Genomic DNA, 15,737 nt, shown 5'->3' on the forward strand with positions numbered 1-15,737 from the left:
AACTTACCTGCTGTAAAATCTGTAGTCAGATCAATAAACGCGTGCGAATGTGGAATTCGCATTTTATTTTTCGTGGTCAATGCAGGATGCCATGATAAATTCCTAAAAAAAAAAAAAAAAAATTTTCTTAAGGCAAATATCAAATAAGCAGTTTTAAAATAGAAAAATCTCTGCCTGCAAGATATTTTTAAAATTTATTGATTTTTGTTGACATACTTCTCATATCATAAAATTCACTCTTTTAGAGTAGACAATTTAATGCTTTTTAGTACAGTCACAGTTTGCAACCATCAGCATTATCGATGGAAAAGATTTCTTTACCTCAAAAAGAAACCCTGTATCCATTATTTACTTCCCATTCTCCCTTCCCTCTAGCCCTTGGCAACTACTAATTTGCTTTCTATCACTATGGATTTCCTTATTCATATAAATGGAATCACAGAATATATGTCCTTTTATGTCTTTTTTTTTCACTTAGAATTAATTTCAGGTTCATCCATGTTGTAGCATGTGTCAGTACTTCAGTCCTTTTAATGGCTGAGTAATATTTCACTGTGTGGCTATACCTTTTGTTTATTCATTTATCTGTTGATGGACATTTGGCTTGTTTCTACTCTTGGCTATTATAAATAATGGTGCTTTGAATATTCATGTATAAGCTTTTATGTGGACATATGTTTTCAGTTCTTTTGAGTATATATCTCAGAATTGCTGGGTCACATGGTAACTGTGTATTTATCTTTCTGAGGAACTGTCAAACTATATTATATTCTAAAGTGGCTTCACCATATTATGTTCTTAACTAGCAATGTCAGAGGGTTCGAACATCTCCATTTCTTTGTCAACACTTACTATTTATTGTCCCTTTGTTTTATTATAGTTATCCTAAAGGGTGTGTGTCTTACGGTTTTGACTTGTATTTTCCCAATGGCTAATGATGTTGAGTATGTGTTAAGTATTTATTGGCCATTTGTATATCTTTGGAGAAATGTCCACTCAAATCCTTAGTCTACTTTTAAGTTAGATTATTAAATATAATGTTTTATTTTTGAGTTGTAAAAGTTGTAAAAGTTCTGCACATTGGCTTTTCACTTTCTTGACAGTGTCCTGTGATGTACAGAAGTTTTTAATTTTCATGAATCCTTTTCATTTATTTTTGTTGTTGTTTGTTCTTATGCAGTCATATCTAAGAATCCATTTCAGAATCCAAGTTTATATAGATTTACCCATATGCTTTCTCCTGAGAATTTTATAGCTTTAGCTCTTATATTTGTCTTCGATTCTTTTTTTAAGTATAAGACAAAATGATTTAATATTATCATAGATGTTTTTTCCAAGACAATGAAGAATGATATGATTATCTCTTATGAATATTAATTCCAACATCTTGAGCTAAAGAAAAGAATAAATTTGGAATCTTATCTCAAACCATATATCAAAAATTAACTAAAAATGGATCAAGGGGCTAAAACTATAAAACTCTTGAATGAAAACATATGGGAAAATCTTCATGACCTTGGATTTGGAAATGGATTTTTAGATATAACACCAACAGAATATTCAGCAAAAGAAGAAACAGATGAATTAGATTCATCAAAATGAAAAACTTTTGTACATCACAGGATACTATCAAGGAATTGAAAAGACAATTCCATAGAATGGGAAAAAATACTTGCAAATATCTTATCTCTGATAAAGGTCTAGTAGCTATGTACAAAACCTTTACAATTCAACAATAAAAATAACCTAATTAAAAAATGGGCAAAGGGGGCGCCTGGGTGGCTCAGTCATTAAGCATCTGCCTTCGGTTCAGGTCATGGTCCCAGGGTCCTGGGATCGAGCCCCACATCTGGCTCCCTGCTCAGCGGGAAGCCTGCTTCTCCCTCTTCCTCTTCCCCTGCTTATGTTCCTGCTCTCCCTCTCTCTCTCTGTCAAATAAATAAATAAAATCTTAAAAAAAAATGGGCAAAGGACTAGATATTTCTCCTAAGAACATACACAAATGGCTCTAGCACATCAAAAGATGCTCAACATTGTTAGTCATTAAGGAATTATAAAAGAAGACCATAATGAGAAACCACTTCACAACCACTAGGATGGAAATAATCAAAAGCCAAAAAATTGTAAGTGTTGGGGAGGAAGTGAAGAAATAGGAAGTTTTGTACACTGCTGCTGGGAGTATAAAATGGTGCGTTGGTTGTGGAAAATAGTTTGGCAGTTCTTCAAAAAGTTGAACATAGAATTACCACATGACCCTGCATTTCTGTACTTAGGTATATACCCCAAACAACTGAAAACAGGTATTTAAACAAATACTTGTATACGAATACTCTTAGCACTATTCACAATAACCAAAAACTGGAAATAACCCAAATGTTCACCAATGGGTGAATGGATAAACAAAATGCCATTCATACAATAAAAATATTTTACAGCCAAAACCAAAAAAACCCTGAAGTACTGATACATGGTACAACATGGATGAACCCTTAAAACATTACGCTATGTGGAAGAGGCCAGACAAAAAAGGTCACATCCTATATAATTTCATTTAGATGAAATACCAATAGTAGGCAAATCCATAAAGAGAGAAAGCCGATTAGCAGGTGCCAAAGGGAAAATTATGATTGTTTAATGGGTACAGGGTTCCCTTTAGAAATGATGAAAAGGTATTGGAAGTAGGTGATGGTCGTAAAACATTGTGAATATACTAAATATCATTGAATGGTACACTTCACATGGCTAGTTCTATGTAATGTAAATTTTATTTCATTATAAAAAACAATCATGTAAAGTTTTCATATATCCCTCATTCAGTTTCCCCTAATGTCAACATCTAATATAACCACAGTACAATTGTCAAAACCAGGAAGGTCACACTGGTAGACTATTACAACTATAGAAGAAAGAGCAAGTTTAAGTAAAACAATTTCTCAATTCCTTATCAATAGAACACATTCCATTTTCAAAGTCATTCTCATTTATCAAGGCCCTACTTTGCTTTTCTTACTGGTATCTGAGTACACTTTTCTCTACTAATAGCACTTTTTAAGATGTAAGCTCCTCTGAGGGACCCATGGGGGACTCAAAAGGTTAAGGATTCGACTCTTGATTTTGGCTCTGGTCATGATCTGAGGGTCATGGGATTCTCTCTCCCCCTTTTCATGTGCCACTCCCATGTTTGGGCACTCTCAAAAAAAAAAAAAAAAAGATGTAAGCTCCTCTGGATACCCTGATGCACAGATATTTCTATCTACATCACCTAACCAGGACATGGCTCCCAAACAGTCACTGAAATGAATCATGGTCTAATCAGAAAATACTTGCTGGACTGCATCATAGTATCAAGTAGCATTTCCTATTCTCTACCTCTAGTGAGAACATGCTATTTTTTTCACAATACTAGGTTCCAGTGAAATATGGAAGCATAGATATGTCATCTCCAAAGAGAAATTTAAGGCTAATTAATAAATACAACTTAATTATCAATATATCATCTAAGTGACTGGGTAGCAAACAAGATCTGAACTTGGTTTTAATGTGTTGGGACAGCAGAGAGAAACAGTTGACTAATTTGGCAGGTGGAGTCTGGGAAAAAGAATAAGCATTAATTAGGAGAAAATTTTCCCTACACAAAGGGTCCATGCTGTACAAACAGTTAACTTCTTCCCAATATCCTTATACACACTTTTTAGCACATAGTAGGCCTCATCTGTTGCCTCAACAAGACAGTAAAAACAAAACTAAGCAATGTTCATATAATCCTATTTCATTATTTTAACCAAAATCCCATAATATAAGGTATTAATAAAATAAAATGCAATAAAATACTAAAGTGAGAAATTGGATTCAGCATTCGGTGTAAGGTAAATTCAATGCAAAGCATTCATATCATGTTTTTCTTTCATACTACACAAGGTTAGAAATGCCTAAAATAATTTCAATCAAGTCCAATTTAGTGAGGCCAGTTCACTTCTTTTTAAGATAGACCATTTATTCACAGGTTCTTTAAATTTTGAGCATTAAAGTATTTTTAATTACTAACAAAATAATCAGACGTAGGCTAGAGAGATTCTACGACAAGTTTAACCCAAAGTCATTTCAGAAGCATTTCCTAATGTTCCCAAGAAATTTGTAATTATAGGCCAAAAGTGAATTAAAAAATAAAAGCTTCTACAGAATTGAGCTCAGTGAGGTTAATCATGTGGTTGCCTTTAATTACTACCTGAGAAATTATTGATCTCATTCCCTAAAGAAATTTTTTATAAGTTTGCTTTGAAATAAGTTATAGTTAGAATTCTGGAAAACTTCAAATAACTCCTAGAAACTACTTGACAAAAATGTACATTTCAAATAAAGAATTTAGAAGAGCGATAAAGCAAAAATGATGAAGTGGCAGACTATGGGCCAAATTCAGCATGAAGATGTGTTTTATTTGGCTCATACACTGTTTTAAATACTTTTAATTCCTTGGTAAAACTTAAATAAAAAATCAGATTTCACATAAAAATCTGATTTCCAGATTGAAATTGAAATTGAAATACCAGGTCTGTTAACCAACTGGCTATTTTCAGACAGAGTTATAGTCCCTATAGGCAGCGGAAGTCCCCACCTTTCCAAAGTGCTTCACTCTTTGGTTTCCTTCTGGGTCCCCTTAGACATTTGAATTTGCAACTCCTAACAAAATATTAATTATAATCTTCCTTTCCGGAATATTTCAAATCAATATTCAAGGTCTTCACAGTATTTTAAGTTTTACACTTGCTGCCTACACTCTGTTAATTTACAGTAATGTCTTTTAAAAGGCAGTTAACTGATCCTTATACTTTATAGTGGGGGGAGAAGGGAAGAGCTATTATTTCTTTTTGTGATGCACTTTAAGATGGTTGAAAATTAAATGTACATACAGTTGTATATCAAAATTCAATTGTTTAAAAATTTAAAGTTGAAAATAAAACTTATTTCTCCTCTACCTTTACTGTTGTTCTTTGTACACATCAGTTTTTCAATAAGAAGCAACAGACACCATCTTTATAAGCAAGTATATTCCTATAAACTATAATCTTCTCATATACATGCTCAACTCCATTTGAAGGCCAAGGTCACAGATTGTTCTGATTACAAAGGAAGAAACAGCAGAGATGAAAAAATGGGCAGTTCTGAGCCATGTTGAGTCTATTTGTTGACATTCCTTGACCTCTGCAGAAAATTCCAATTATTAGCTACCCACCACCCTGCCCCACAGGAAACATAATTATGTCAAGGTGTTCTAATTTGTGGGCACCATTACCCTTAATCACAAAGAACAGCATTTATCAAAGGATGAGTTTGAATGTAATTAATGTCAACTGTAGCTTTTGGTTGCCTATGGTAATTGCTCTTTGAAATGACTGCTAATCCACCCACTTTTCAATGATCAGTCTTATAATGAATTATCATTATTTTAGGTATCCAGATAAAAGCAATTACCAGGATATGGGTCTAGCATGCTTTTCCAAGCTCTCTAGTTCTTTAGTCCACTGGTCTTCAAGCATTTTTGCTCAGACAGGCCCTAAAGGAATTTTTGAAAACTTTGTATCCCTTAACACATTTAAGTTCACTTCTAAAAAAGTAATCTAAGTATTTTCATCAGTTTAAACCACTATAAAACATGTAATTTTCAAATCTATTAGAATTATTGAGATTTTAAAATAATTGTTCTTTAAAAAGTGTATCCAGTGGAATATAAATACCATACTAAATTTTTACCCACCATTATCCACACACACAAAAACTGCATGAACAAGATTGGTGGAAAACATGGGGGGGAGTAGGAGGACCCTAAGCTCACCTCATCTTACATATACAACTAGATTAACACTCATATCAGTGTAAATAACCCAGAAAATGACCCAAAGATTGATAGAACAAACTACAAAACTAAATATAGAGAAGAGGCCACATCTAAGAGGGTAGCAAGGGTAGAGACAAAGTGGGGAGCCAAAAGGTGGGAAGCTAAACAGACCTGCAGGAGTGTTCACAGGAGGGAGGGATACTATAGGAAGAGAAACAGACTCACAATAGGGAAATCTCACAGGGAAGACAAATCCCCCTAACCATTTTGGCTTTGAAAATGAGAAGAGCCAAATTTCATGAGTTCTTACAACCAGCAGGACTTAAAATTTGAAACTTTAAAAATCATTGGGCTCCACTCCTGGGGAGCCATAAGGCGAGAGAAAATGGAGTCACTGCCCTTAAAGAGGCAGTACAATAAACAGCTTGAGGAGATAGAGGATAGAAGCAGCAGTTTGAAGAGTGCCAGGGTCATAGTGGAGGGGAATTTGTGTATACAAATCTCAGAGTGTGTGCTAGAGGGACAGGCTTCTATGGGAGACTTCTCTAGGAACAAAGAGATTGGCAGGTGGTATTTCCCTCCCCTGCCTCCCAGCATAAATACATGTCCATTTGCAGGAACCAGTGCAGTGCCAACACTCCCAACCTAACTTGCTTATACTGCAAGTCCTGCCCTGGCAGAACTCTCCCACCAGAGGACCTGTGCAAACCTTGCTAACACTGTGCACCCACCCCCACAAACTTTGTGGATCCACTCCCTCCAAACCAGCTCGCCTTAGTACTGGTGATTGTAGCTTCCCTCTTGCAAAAGACCCTGCAAAAACCACAGATCCAATCTGACAAACTATGTGGATCACACCCTCAAATATGCTCTTGGCTAGAGCACATCCAAAACAGTGCCAAAAGCCTGGCACTATGAAAGCAGCCCCAACAAGGCCCAGAACAACTCCAAAGTAACTCCTGCCTCAGACAGAGGGAAAGATAACCACACACACTAGTCAGACTATGGACCCAGCAGTGGACTAGGGGCAGACAGCTGGTATGACCGCAGATCCCACCCACCAATTAAAGCTTCTCAGGGGATGACACAGGGAAGGTACTCTGCAGTCTGGTGCTACTGCAACTCTGACAAATGGCTGGTTTGACTCAACTCAAGCCCAAGGTGGTCTCAGACTGGCCCATTAGCCAGGGACCAAATACTGCCCACCACAGGCAAAGAGAACCATTGCAGATGACTGGACTGAAGGCAAAAGCAGCTCAACCAGAAAAGTAGGGTTCAGGCAACACACATAGGAGACACTCCTGAAGTGCCAGGTTCTGGTCAACAGGGGATACTGCAATGCAGGGCACTAAATGACCTTTTCTTCATAAGGCCATAACTTTCAAGAGCAGGAGATGTAGCTAACTTTTTTAACACATAGAAACAGACCACAGAGTTAGACAAAATGAGGAGACAGAGGACTATGTCCTGAAGGAAATAACAGGACAAATCACAGCAAGAGATAAAAACAAAACAGAGATAAGTAATATGTCTGATAGTGAATTTAAACTAATGATCACAAAGATACTCACTGGCTTTGAGAAAAGAGTTGAGGACTTTGGTGAGACCCTTAACAAAGAGACAGAAATTATAAACAAGAACCAATTAGAGATGAAGAATCAATAACTGAAATTAAATATACATTAGAAGGAATCAATAGTAGACTAAAGGAAGCAGAAGAATGGATCAGCAACTTGGAGGACCAAGTAATGGAAAGGAATCAAACTGAATAGGAGAGAGAGAAAAAAATAATACAAAATCAGAATAGACTTAGGGAGCTCAGTGACACCATCAAATGTACTAACATTCTCATAATAGTGATCCCAGAAGGAGAAGAGAGAGAAAAAGGGGCAAATGTTTCATTTGAATAAATAATAGCTGTAAACTTCCCGAATGTGGGGGAGGAAATATATCCAGACTTAGGAGGTTCAGAGATCTCCCAACAAAACCAACCCAAGGAGCTCCACACCAAGATACATAATATTAAAATGCCAAAAAGTAGTGATAGAGGGAGAATTTTAAAAGCAGAATGAGAAAAGAGAACAGTTACAAACAAAAGAAACCCCATAAGGCTATCAGCTGGTTTTCAACAGAAACTTTGGAGGCCAGAGGGTGTGGCATGATATATTCAAAGTGCTGAATGGAAAAATCTTCAGCCAAGAATACTCTATGCAGCAAGGCTATCATTCAGAATAGAAGGAGAGATAAAGAGTTTCTCAGACAAATAAAAGTTAAAGGAATTCATGACCACTAGACCAGCCCCACAAGAAATCTTAAAGGGAACTCTTTGTGTGGAAAGGACAGAACATAAGTAATAAATAAGAAAAGTAGGAAGCACAATGGGCGCCTGGGTGGCTCAGTTGGTTAAGCGACTGCCTTCGGCTCAGGTCATGATCCTGGAGTCCCGGGATCAAGTCCCGCATTGGGCTCCCTGCTCGGCGGGGAGTCTGCTTCTCCCTCTGACCCTCCTCCCTCTCATGCTCTCTGTCTCTCATTCTCTCTGTCTCAAATAAATAAATAAAATCTTAAAAAAAAAAAAAGAAAAGTAGGAAGCACAAGAGCAGAAAAATAAGTATATTGTAAAAATCAGTCAAGGGACTCACAAAATAAAAGCATGTAAAGTATGACACTGTATATCTAAAATGTGGGGAGGTGGGGGAGAGGAGCAAAGAATGGGTTCAAACTTAGGCGATCATCAACCTAATATAGACTATTATATGCAGAAGATGTTACAGACAAAACAAATGGTAACATAAATCAAAAACCAGTAATGTATATATAAAAAATAAAGGGAAAGGAATGTAAGTATACCACTAAAGAATGCCAACTAACCATGAGAGAAGAGAAGAAAGAAGAACAACAAACAACCATAAAACAATGTGGGGATTCACAGTGCCTGGATAGATAAAACCTGACTTGTATATGCCTCCCTGGATGAGACTAATTGAAATGCAAAGGAGGGAGTGCCCTGAACGCTGGGCTGCCTCTTAAGTTTCTTGGCTGAACACGCCCTGGATTCTTACTGCGGCTCAAGGGTTTCATCCAGGGAGTAAATGCTTAAATACAGGCACCTGTAGTGGTCACGTACTTCACGAACTTCTTGTCCTGCACGTGGGGTATTAATTAAACTCACAATAAAAGGAGAGAGAGAGCTTGGCTCAAGGCCTTTCACCATTAGAGCGTCTGGCCCCCAGGCCTCCCCTTTCCCTTACTAAGGTGCTGGGAGTAATCTTTTCATTCGCTGTCTCAGGGTTTGCTGGCCAAACCCGACAAAACAAGTAATAAAATGGCAACTAAGTACCTAGCTATCAATAATTACTTTGGCTATAAGTGGACTAAATGCTCCAATCAAAAGATATAGGGTGACAGAATAGATAAAATATAAGACCCACCATTATGGTGCCTACAAGAGACTCATTTAAGACCTAAAGACTCGTGAAGACTGAAAGTGAAGAGATGGAGAAGCATTTATGAAGCATATAGAAGTAAAAAAGCCAGGGGAGCAATACTTATAGTGAACAAAATAGACTTTAAAACAAAGACTGTAACAAGAAACAAAGAAGGATACCATATAATCATAAAGGAAACAATCCAACAAGGTAATATAATTATTGTAAATATTTATGTACCCAACATGGGGGTACCCAAGTACATAAAATAAGTTAATAACAAACATAGAGGGACTAATTGGTAGTAATATAATAATAGTATGGGACTTTAACACCCCACTTACATCAATGGACAGATCATCCAAAGAGAAAATCAACAAGGAAACAGTGGCTTTGAATGACACATGGAACCACATGGATTTACTAAATGTATTCAGAACATTCCATCCTAAAACAGCAGAATACATATTGTTTTCAAGTGCACATGGATCAATCTCCAGAATAAATCACACATTAGGTCACAAAACAAGTTTCAACAAATTGAAAAAGACTGAAGTCATACCATGCATCTTTCCTGACCACAACACTATGAAATTAGAAATCAACCACAAGAAAAAATACAGAAAGAGCACAAATGCATGAAGGTTAAATAACATGCTTTTAACAATGAATGGGTCAACCAAAAAATAAAAGAGAAAAGCAAAAACTACATGGAGACAGGGTGCCTGGGTGGCTCAGTCAGTTAAATGTCCAACTCCCGATTTCAGCTCAGGTCATGATCTGAGGGTTGTGAGATTGAGCCCAGTGTCAGGCTCCATGGAGCCTGCTTAAGATTTTCTCTCTCCTCTCCCTCTGTCCCTCCCCCACTAAAAAATACATGTAGACAAATGAAAATGAAAACATAATGCTCCAAAATCTTCAAGACACAGCAAAGATTTTCTAAGAGTAAAGTTTATAGCAATATGGCCCTACCTCAAGAGCAAGAAAAATCTCAAATATACAACCTAACCTTATACCTAAAGGAGCTAGAAATAGAACAGACAAAACCCAAAACCAGTAGAAGAAAGAATATAATAAAGATTATTAGATCAGACATAAACAAAATAAAACTAAAAAGCCAACAGAACATATCAATGAAACCAGGAGCTGGTTCTTTCTAAAGATAATAAAATTGACAAACCTTTAGCCAGAGTCATCAAGAAAAAGAGAAGGAGAGAAGAAGGGGGGGGGGAGAGAGAGAGAGAGGACTCAAACAAAATCAGAAATAAAAGAGGAGAAATAATAACCGACCCAAAAGAAATACAACCGACTGTAAGAGAATATTACAAATAATTACATACCAAAAAATTGGACATTCTAGAAGAAATGAATACATTTCTAGAAACCTACAACCTCTTAAAACTGAATGAGGAAGAAATAGAAAATGTGAACAGATAACAAGCAATGAAATTGAATCAGTACTCAAAAAACTCCAACAAACCAGATGGCTTCACAGATGAAGTCTACCAGACACTTAAATAAGAGGTAATACCTATTCTTCTCAAACTATTAAAAAAATAAATAGGAAGGAAAATGTCAAAATTCATTCTATGAGGCCAGCATTACCCTGATACCAAACCCATAACGATACCACTAATAAAGATAACTACAGGCCAATATTCTTGATGAACACAGATGCCAAAACTCTCAATAAAATACAAGCAAACTGAGTCCAACAATACCTTAAAAAAAATCATTCACTATGATCAAGTGGGATTTATTCCTGGGTTGCAAATGTGGTTCAATATCCACAAATCAACCAATGTGATATATTACATTAACAAAAGAAAAGAATCATGATCATTTCAATAGATTTGAAAAAGCAACTGACAAAGTACATTTATTCGTGATAACAACTCTGGACAAGGTAGGTTTAAAGGGAACATACCTCAACATAATAAAGGCTATATATGAAAAAAACCACAGCTAATATCATCTTAAATAGGGAAAAACTGAGAGCTTTTCCTCTACAGTCAGGAACAAGACAGGGATGCCCACTCTCACTACTTTTATTCAACTTGGTACTGGAAATCCTAGACACAACAATCAAATAAAAGGCATACAAATCAGCAAGGAAGAAGTAAACCTTCCACTATTTGTGGATCACATGATACTATATATGTATATAAAACCTGAAAAATGGCTAGAACTGATAAAAGATTTCAGTAAAGTTCCAGATACAAAATTAATGTACCAAAGAAGTGAAAGACCTGTACTCTGAAAACTATAAAACATTCATGAAAGAAATTGAAGGTAACACAAAGAAATGGAAAGACATTCTATGCTCATGAATCAGAAACACAAATACTGTTAAAATATCTATATTCCCCAAAGCAATCTGCACATTTAATGCAATCCCTATCAAAATACCAACATAACATTTTTGACAGAGCTAGAACAAACAATCCTAAAATTTGTATAGAACCACAAAAGACCATGAATCAGCCAAAGCAACCTTGAAAAAGAAAAGCAAAGCTGGAGGCATCACAATTCTGGATGTCAAGTTATACTACAAAGCTATAGTAATCAGAACAGTACAGTACTGGCACAAAAACAAAGATCAAGAGAACAGAACAGAAAACACAGAAATGAACACACAACTATATGATCAGTTAATCTTCGACAAAACAGGAAACAATATACAATGGGGAAAAGACGGTTCCAACAAATGATGTTGGGAAAACTGAACAATGACATGCCAAAGAATGAAACTGTATCACTTTCTTAAACCATACATAAAAAGAAACTCAAACTGGATTAAGGACCTAAATATGAGACCTGAAACCATAAAAATCCTAGAAGAGAGCACAGGAAGTAATTTCTCTGACATCGGCTGTAGCAACATTTTTCTTGATGTGTCTCTTGAGGCAAGGGAAACAAAAGCAAAAATAAACTATTGGGACTATATCAAAATAAAAAGCTTCTGCACAGCAAAGGAAACAATCAACAAAACTGAAAGGCAGCCTACTGAATGGGAGAAGATATTTGCTAATGACAACTCTGATAAAGGATATATATATCCAAGATATATAAAGAACATATACACCTCAACACCCCCAAAATTAATAATCCAATTAAAAACAGGCAGAAGACATGAATACACATATGACCAACAGGCACATGAAAAGGTGCTCCACATCAGCGATCATCAGGGAAATACAAATCAAAGCTACAATTAGGTATCACCTCACACCTGTCAGAATGGTGAAAGTCAACAACACAAAAAACAACAGGTGTTGGTGAGGATGTGGGGGAAGAGGAACCCTCTTGCACTGGTGGTGGGAGTGCAAACTGGTGCAGTCTTTGTGGAAAACACTATGGAAGTTCCTCAATAAGTTAAAAATAGAAGTATTCTATGACCCAGTAATTGCACTACTAGGTATTTACCCAAAGTACACAAAAATATTAATTCAAAGGGATGCATGCACCCTGATGTTTACAGCAGCATTATCTACAACAGCAAATTATGGAAACAGCCCAAATGTCTACTAACTGATTAATGGATAAGGAATATGTGGGGTGTGTGTATATATACATATATATACACACACACACACACACACATACATGCAATGGACTATCACTCATCTATAAAAAAGAATGAAATCTTGCCATGTGCAACAACATGGATGGAGCTAGAAAGTATTATGCTAAGCGAAACAAGTCAGTCAGAGAAAAGACAAATACCATATGATTTCACTCATATGTAGCATTTAAGAAACAAAACAAATGAGCAAAGGGGAAAAAAAAGAGGAAAAGCAAGAAATAGACTTTTTAAAAATATGTATCTTATTTATTTATTTGACAGAGAGAGAGAGGGAGAGAGGACAAGCACAAGCAGGGGGAGTGGCAGGCAGAGGGAGAAACTCTCCCCACTGAGCAAGGAGCCCAATGTGGGGCTTGATCCCAGAACACTGGGATCATGGCCTGAGCTAAAGGCAGCTGCTTAACTGACTGAGCCACCCAGGCACCCAAGAAATAGACTCAAGTATAGAGAACAAAGTGATGATTACCAGAAGGTAGGTGGGTGAGGCGATGGGTTAAATAGGTGATGGGGAATGCAGTTGTGATGAGCACTGGGTGATACATGTTAAGTATTGAATCACTATATTGCATACTTAAAACTAATATTACACTGTATGTAAGCTAACTGGAATTTAAATAAAAACTTAAAAAAAAATACTATAGGCCAATATCTCTAATGAATATACATGCAAAATTCCTCAACAAAATATTAGCAAACTGAATCAAAGAACATATAAAAAAAAATCATTCACCATGATCAACTGTGATTTCCTGGATGCAAGAGTGTTTCAATATTTGCAAGGCGATAAATAGCATTAATAAGAGTAAGGACAGGGGTGCCTGGGTGGCTCAATTAAGCATCTGACTTCGGCTCAGGTCATGATCCCAGGGTCCTGGGATTGAGCCCTGAGTTGGCTCTGCACTCAGCAGGGAGTCTGTCCCTCTCCTTCTCCCTTTGCTCCACCCCCCCCGCCCCCGCTTATGCTCTCTGTCTCTCTCTCAAATAAATAAATAAATAAATAAATAAATAAAATCTTAAAACAAAAAAAGAAGAGAAAGGATAAAAGCCACATGATCATTTCAACAGATGAAGAAAAAGCATTTGACAAGTTACAACATTCATTCATGACAAAATCCCTCAACAAAGGAGGTTTCGAGGGAACATAGCTTAACATAATAAAGGCCATATAGGAAAACCCACAGCTAACATCATACTCAATGGTAAACAACAACAACAACAACAACAAACCGACAGCATTCCCCCTGTGGCCAGGAGCAAGACAAGGATGTCTACTCTCACCACTTTTATTCAACATAGTACTAGATGCCTTAGCCACAGCAATCAGACCACATATAGGAATAAGAGGCACCCAAATTGGTAGGAAAGAGGTAAAACTCTCACTACTTGCAGATGACACGATACTATATATAGAAAACCCTAGACTCCAGCAAAAACTACTAAAACTGACAAATCAATTCAGTAAGGTTGCAGGATACAAAATCAATGTACAGAAATCTGTTGCATTTCTATCCACTAATAATGAAGTAGCAGAAAGAGAAATTAGGAAAACAATCCAAAAATAATAAAATACCTAGGAATAAACTCAACCAATGAGGTGAAAGACTATAAAACTAGGTGAAAGACTATAAAATTAACACAAACAAATGGGAAGATAGTCCATGTTCATGGATGGGAAGGACCAATATTGTTATAATGTCTATAATACCCAAAGCAATCTACACATTTAATGCAATCCCTACCAAAATACCAACAGCATTTTTCACAGAATTAGAACAATCTTAAAATTGTATGGAACCAAAAAAGATCACAAATAGCCAAAGCAATCTTGAAAAAGAAAAACAAAGCTGGAAGCATCACAATTCCAGATTTCAAGTTATACCAGAAAGTTGCAGTAATCAAAACAGTATGATACTGGCACAAAAAGAGACACACATATCAACAGAACAGAACAGAAAGCCGAGAAAGAAACCCATGATTAAATGATCAATTAATCCTCGACAAAGCAGGAAATAATATCCAATGGAAAAAGACAGTCTCTTCAACAAATGGTTTTGGGAAAACTAGATGGCTACATGCAAAAAAATGAAACTGTACCACTTACATCACACACAAAAATAACCTCAAATGGATTAAGGACCTAAATGTGAGACCTGAAACCATAAAAATCCTAGAATAGAGCACAGGCAGTATTTTCTCTGACATTGGCTACAGGAATATTTCTCAAGATATGTCTCCTGAGGCAAGGAAAACAAAAGTAAAAATAAATTCTTGGAACTACATCAAAATAAAAAGCTATTGCAAAGCAAAGGAAACAATCAACAAAACTAAAAGACAACCTACTAAATGGGAGAAGATATCTGCAAATGTCATATCTGATAAAGGCTTAGTAACTAAAAGTATATCAACAACTTATACAATTCAATACCAAAAAAGAAAAAATAATCCGGTTAAAAATGGGCAGAAGACATGAATAGTCATTTCTCCAAAGAAGACATCCAGATGGTCAACAGACACATGAAAAGATGCTCAACATCACTCATGATCAGGGAAATGCAAATCAAAAATACAATGAGCTATTAGCTCACACCTGTCAAAATGGCAAAAACAACACAAGAAACAAGTGTTGGCGAGAATGTATACTCTTGGTGAGAATGCAACAGATGCAGCCACTGTGGAAAACAGTATGGAGGTTCCTCAAAAATTAAATTATAACTACCCATAATTGCATTAATGGGTATTTACCCAAAGAATATGAAAACACTAATTTGAAAAGATATAGGCACCCCTATATTTATTGCAGAATTATTTACAATAGCCAAATTATGGAAGCAGCCCAAGTGTCCATGGATAAATGAATGGATAAAGAAGATATGGTAAATACATATATACA

The 15,737-nt window shown here is 36.2% G+C and overlaps 1 protein-coding gene across 1 annotated transcript in view; it reads right to left on the reverse strand.

Moving 5' to 3' along the window:
- Nucleotides 1-15,737, reverse strand: part of ITFG1 (integrin alpha FG-GAP repeat containing 1) — a 337,289-nt gene that overhangs the window by 303,412 nt on the left and 18,140 nt on the right. The window contains exon 6 of the mRNA XM_021705838.2: nt 8-102. Within this exon, the coding sequence (XP_021561513.1) occupies nt 8-102 (95 nt within the window). The remainder of the gene's footprint in view (nt 1-7; nt 103-15,737) is intronic.

This window comes from Neomonachus schauinslandi, chromosome 16, assembly GCF_002201575.2.
Source record: "Neomonachus schauinslandi chromosome 16, ASM220157v2, whole genome shotgun sequence".
In the NCBI taxonomy this organism is placed as follows: Eukaryota; Metazoa; Chordata; class Mammalia; order Carnivora; family Phocidae; genus Neomonachus; species Neomonachus schauinslandi.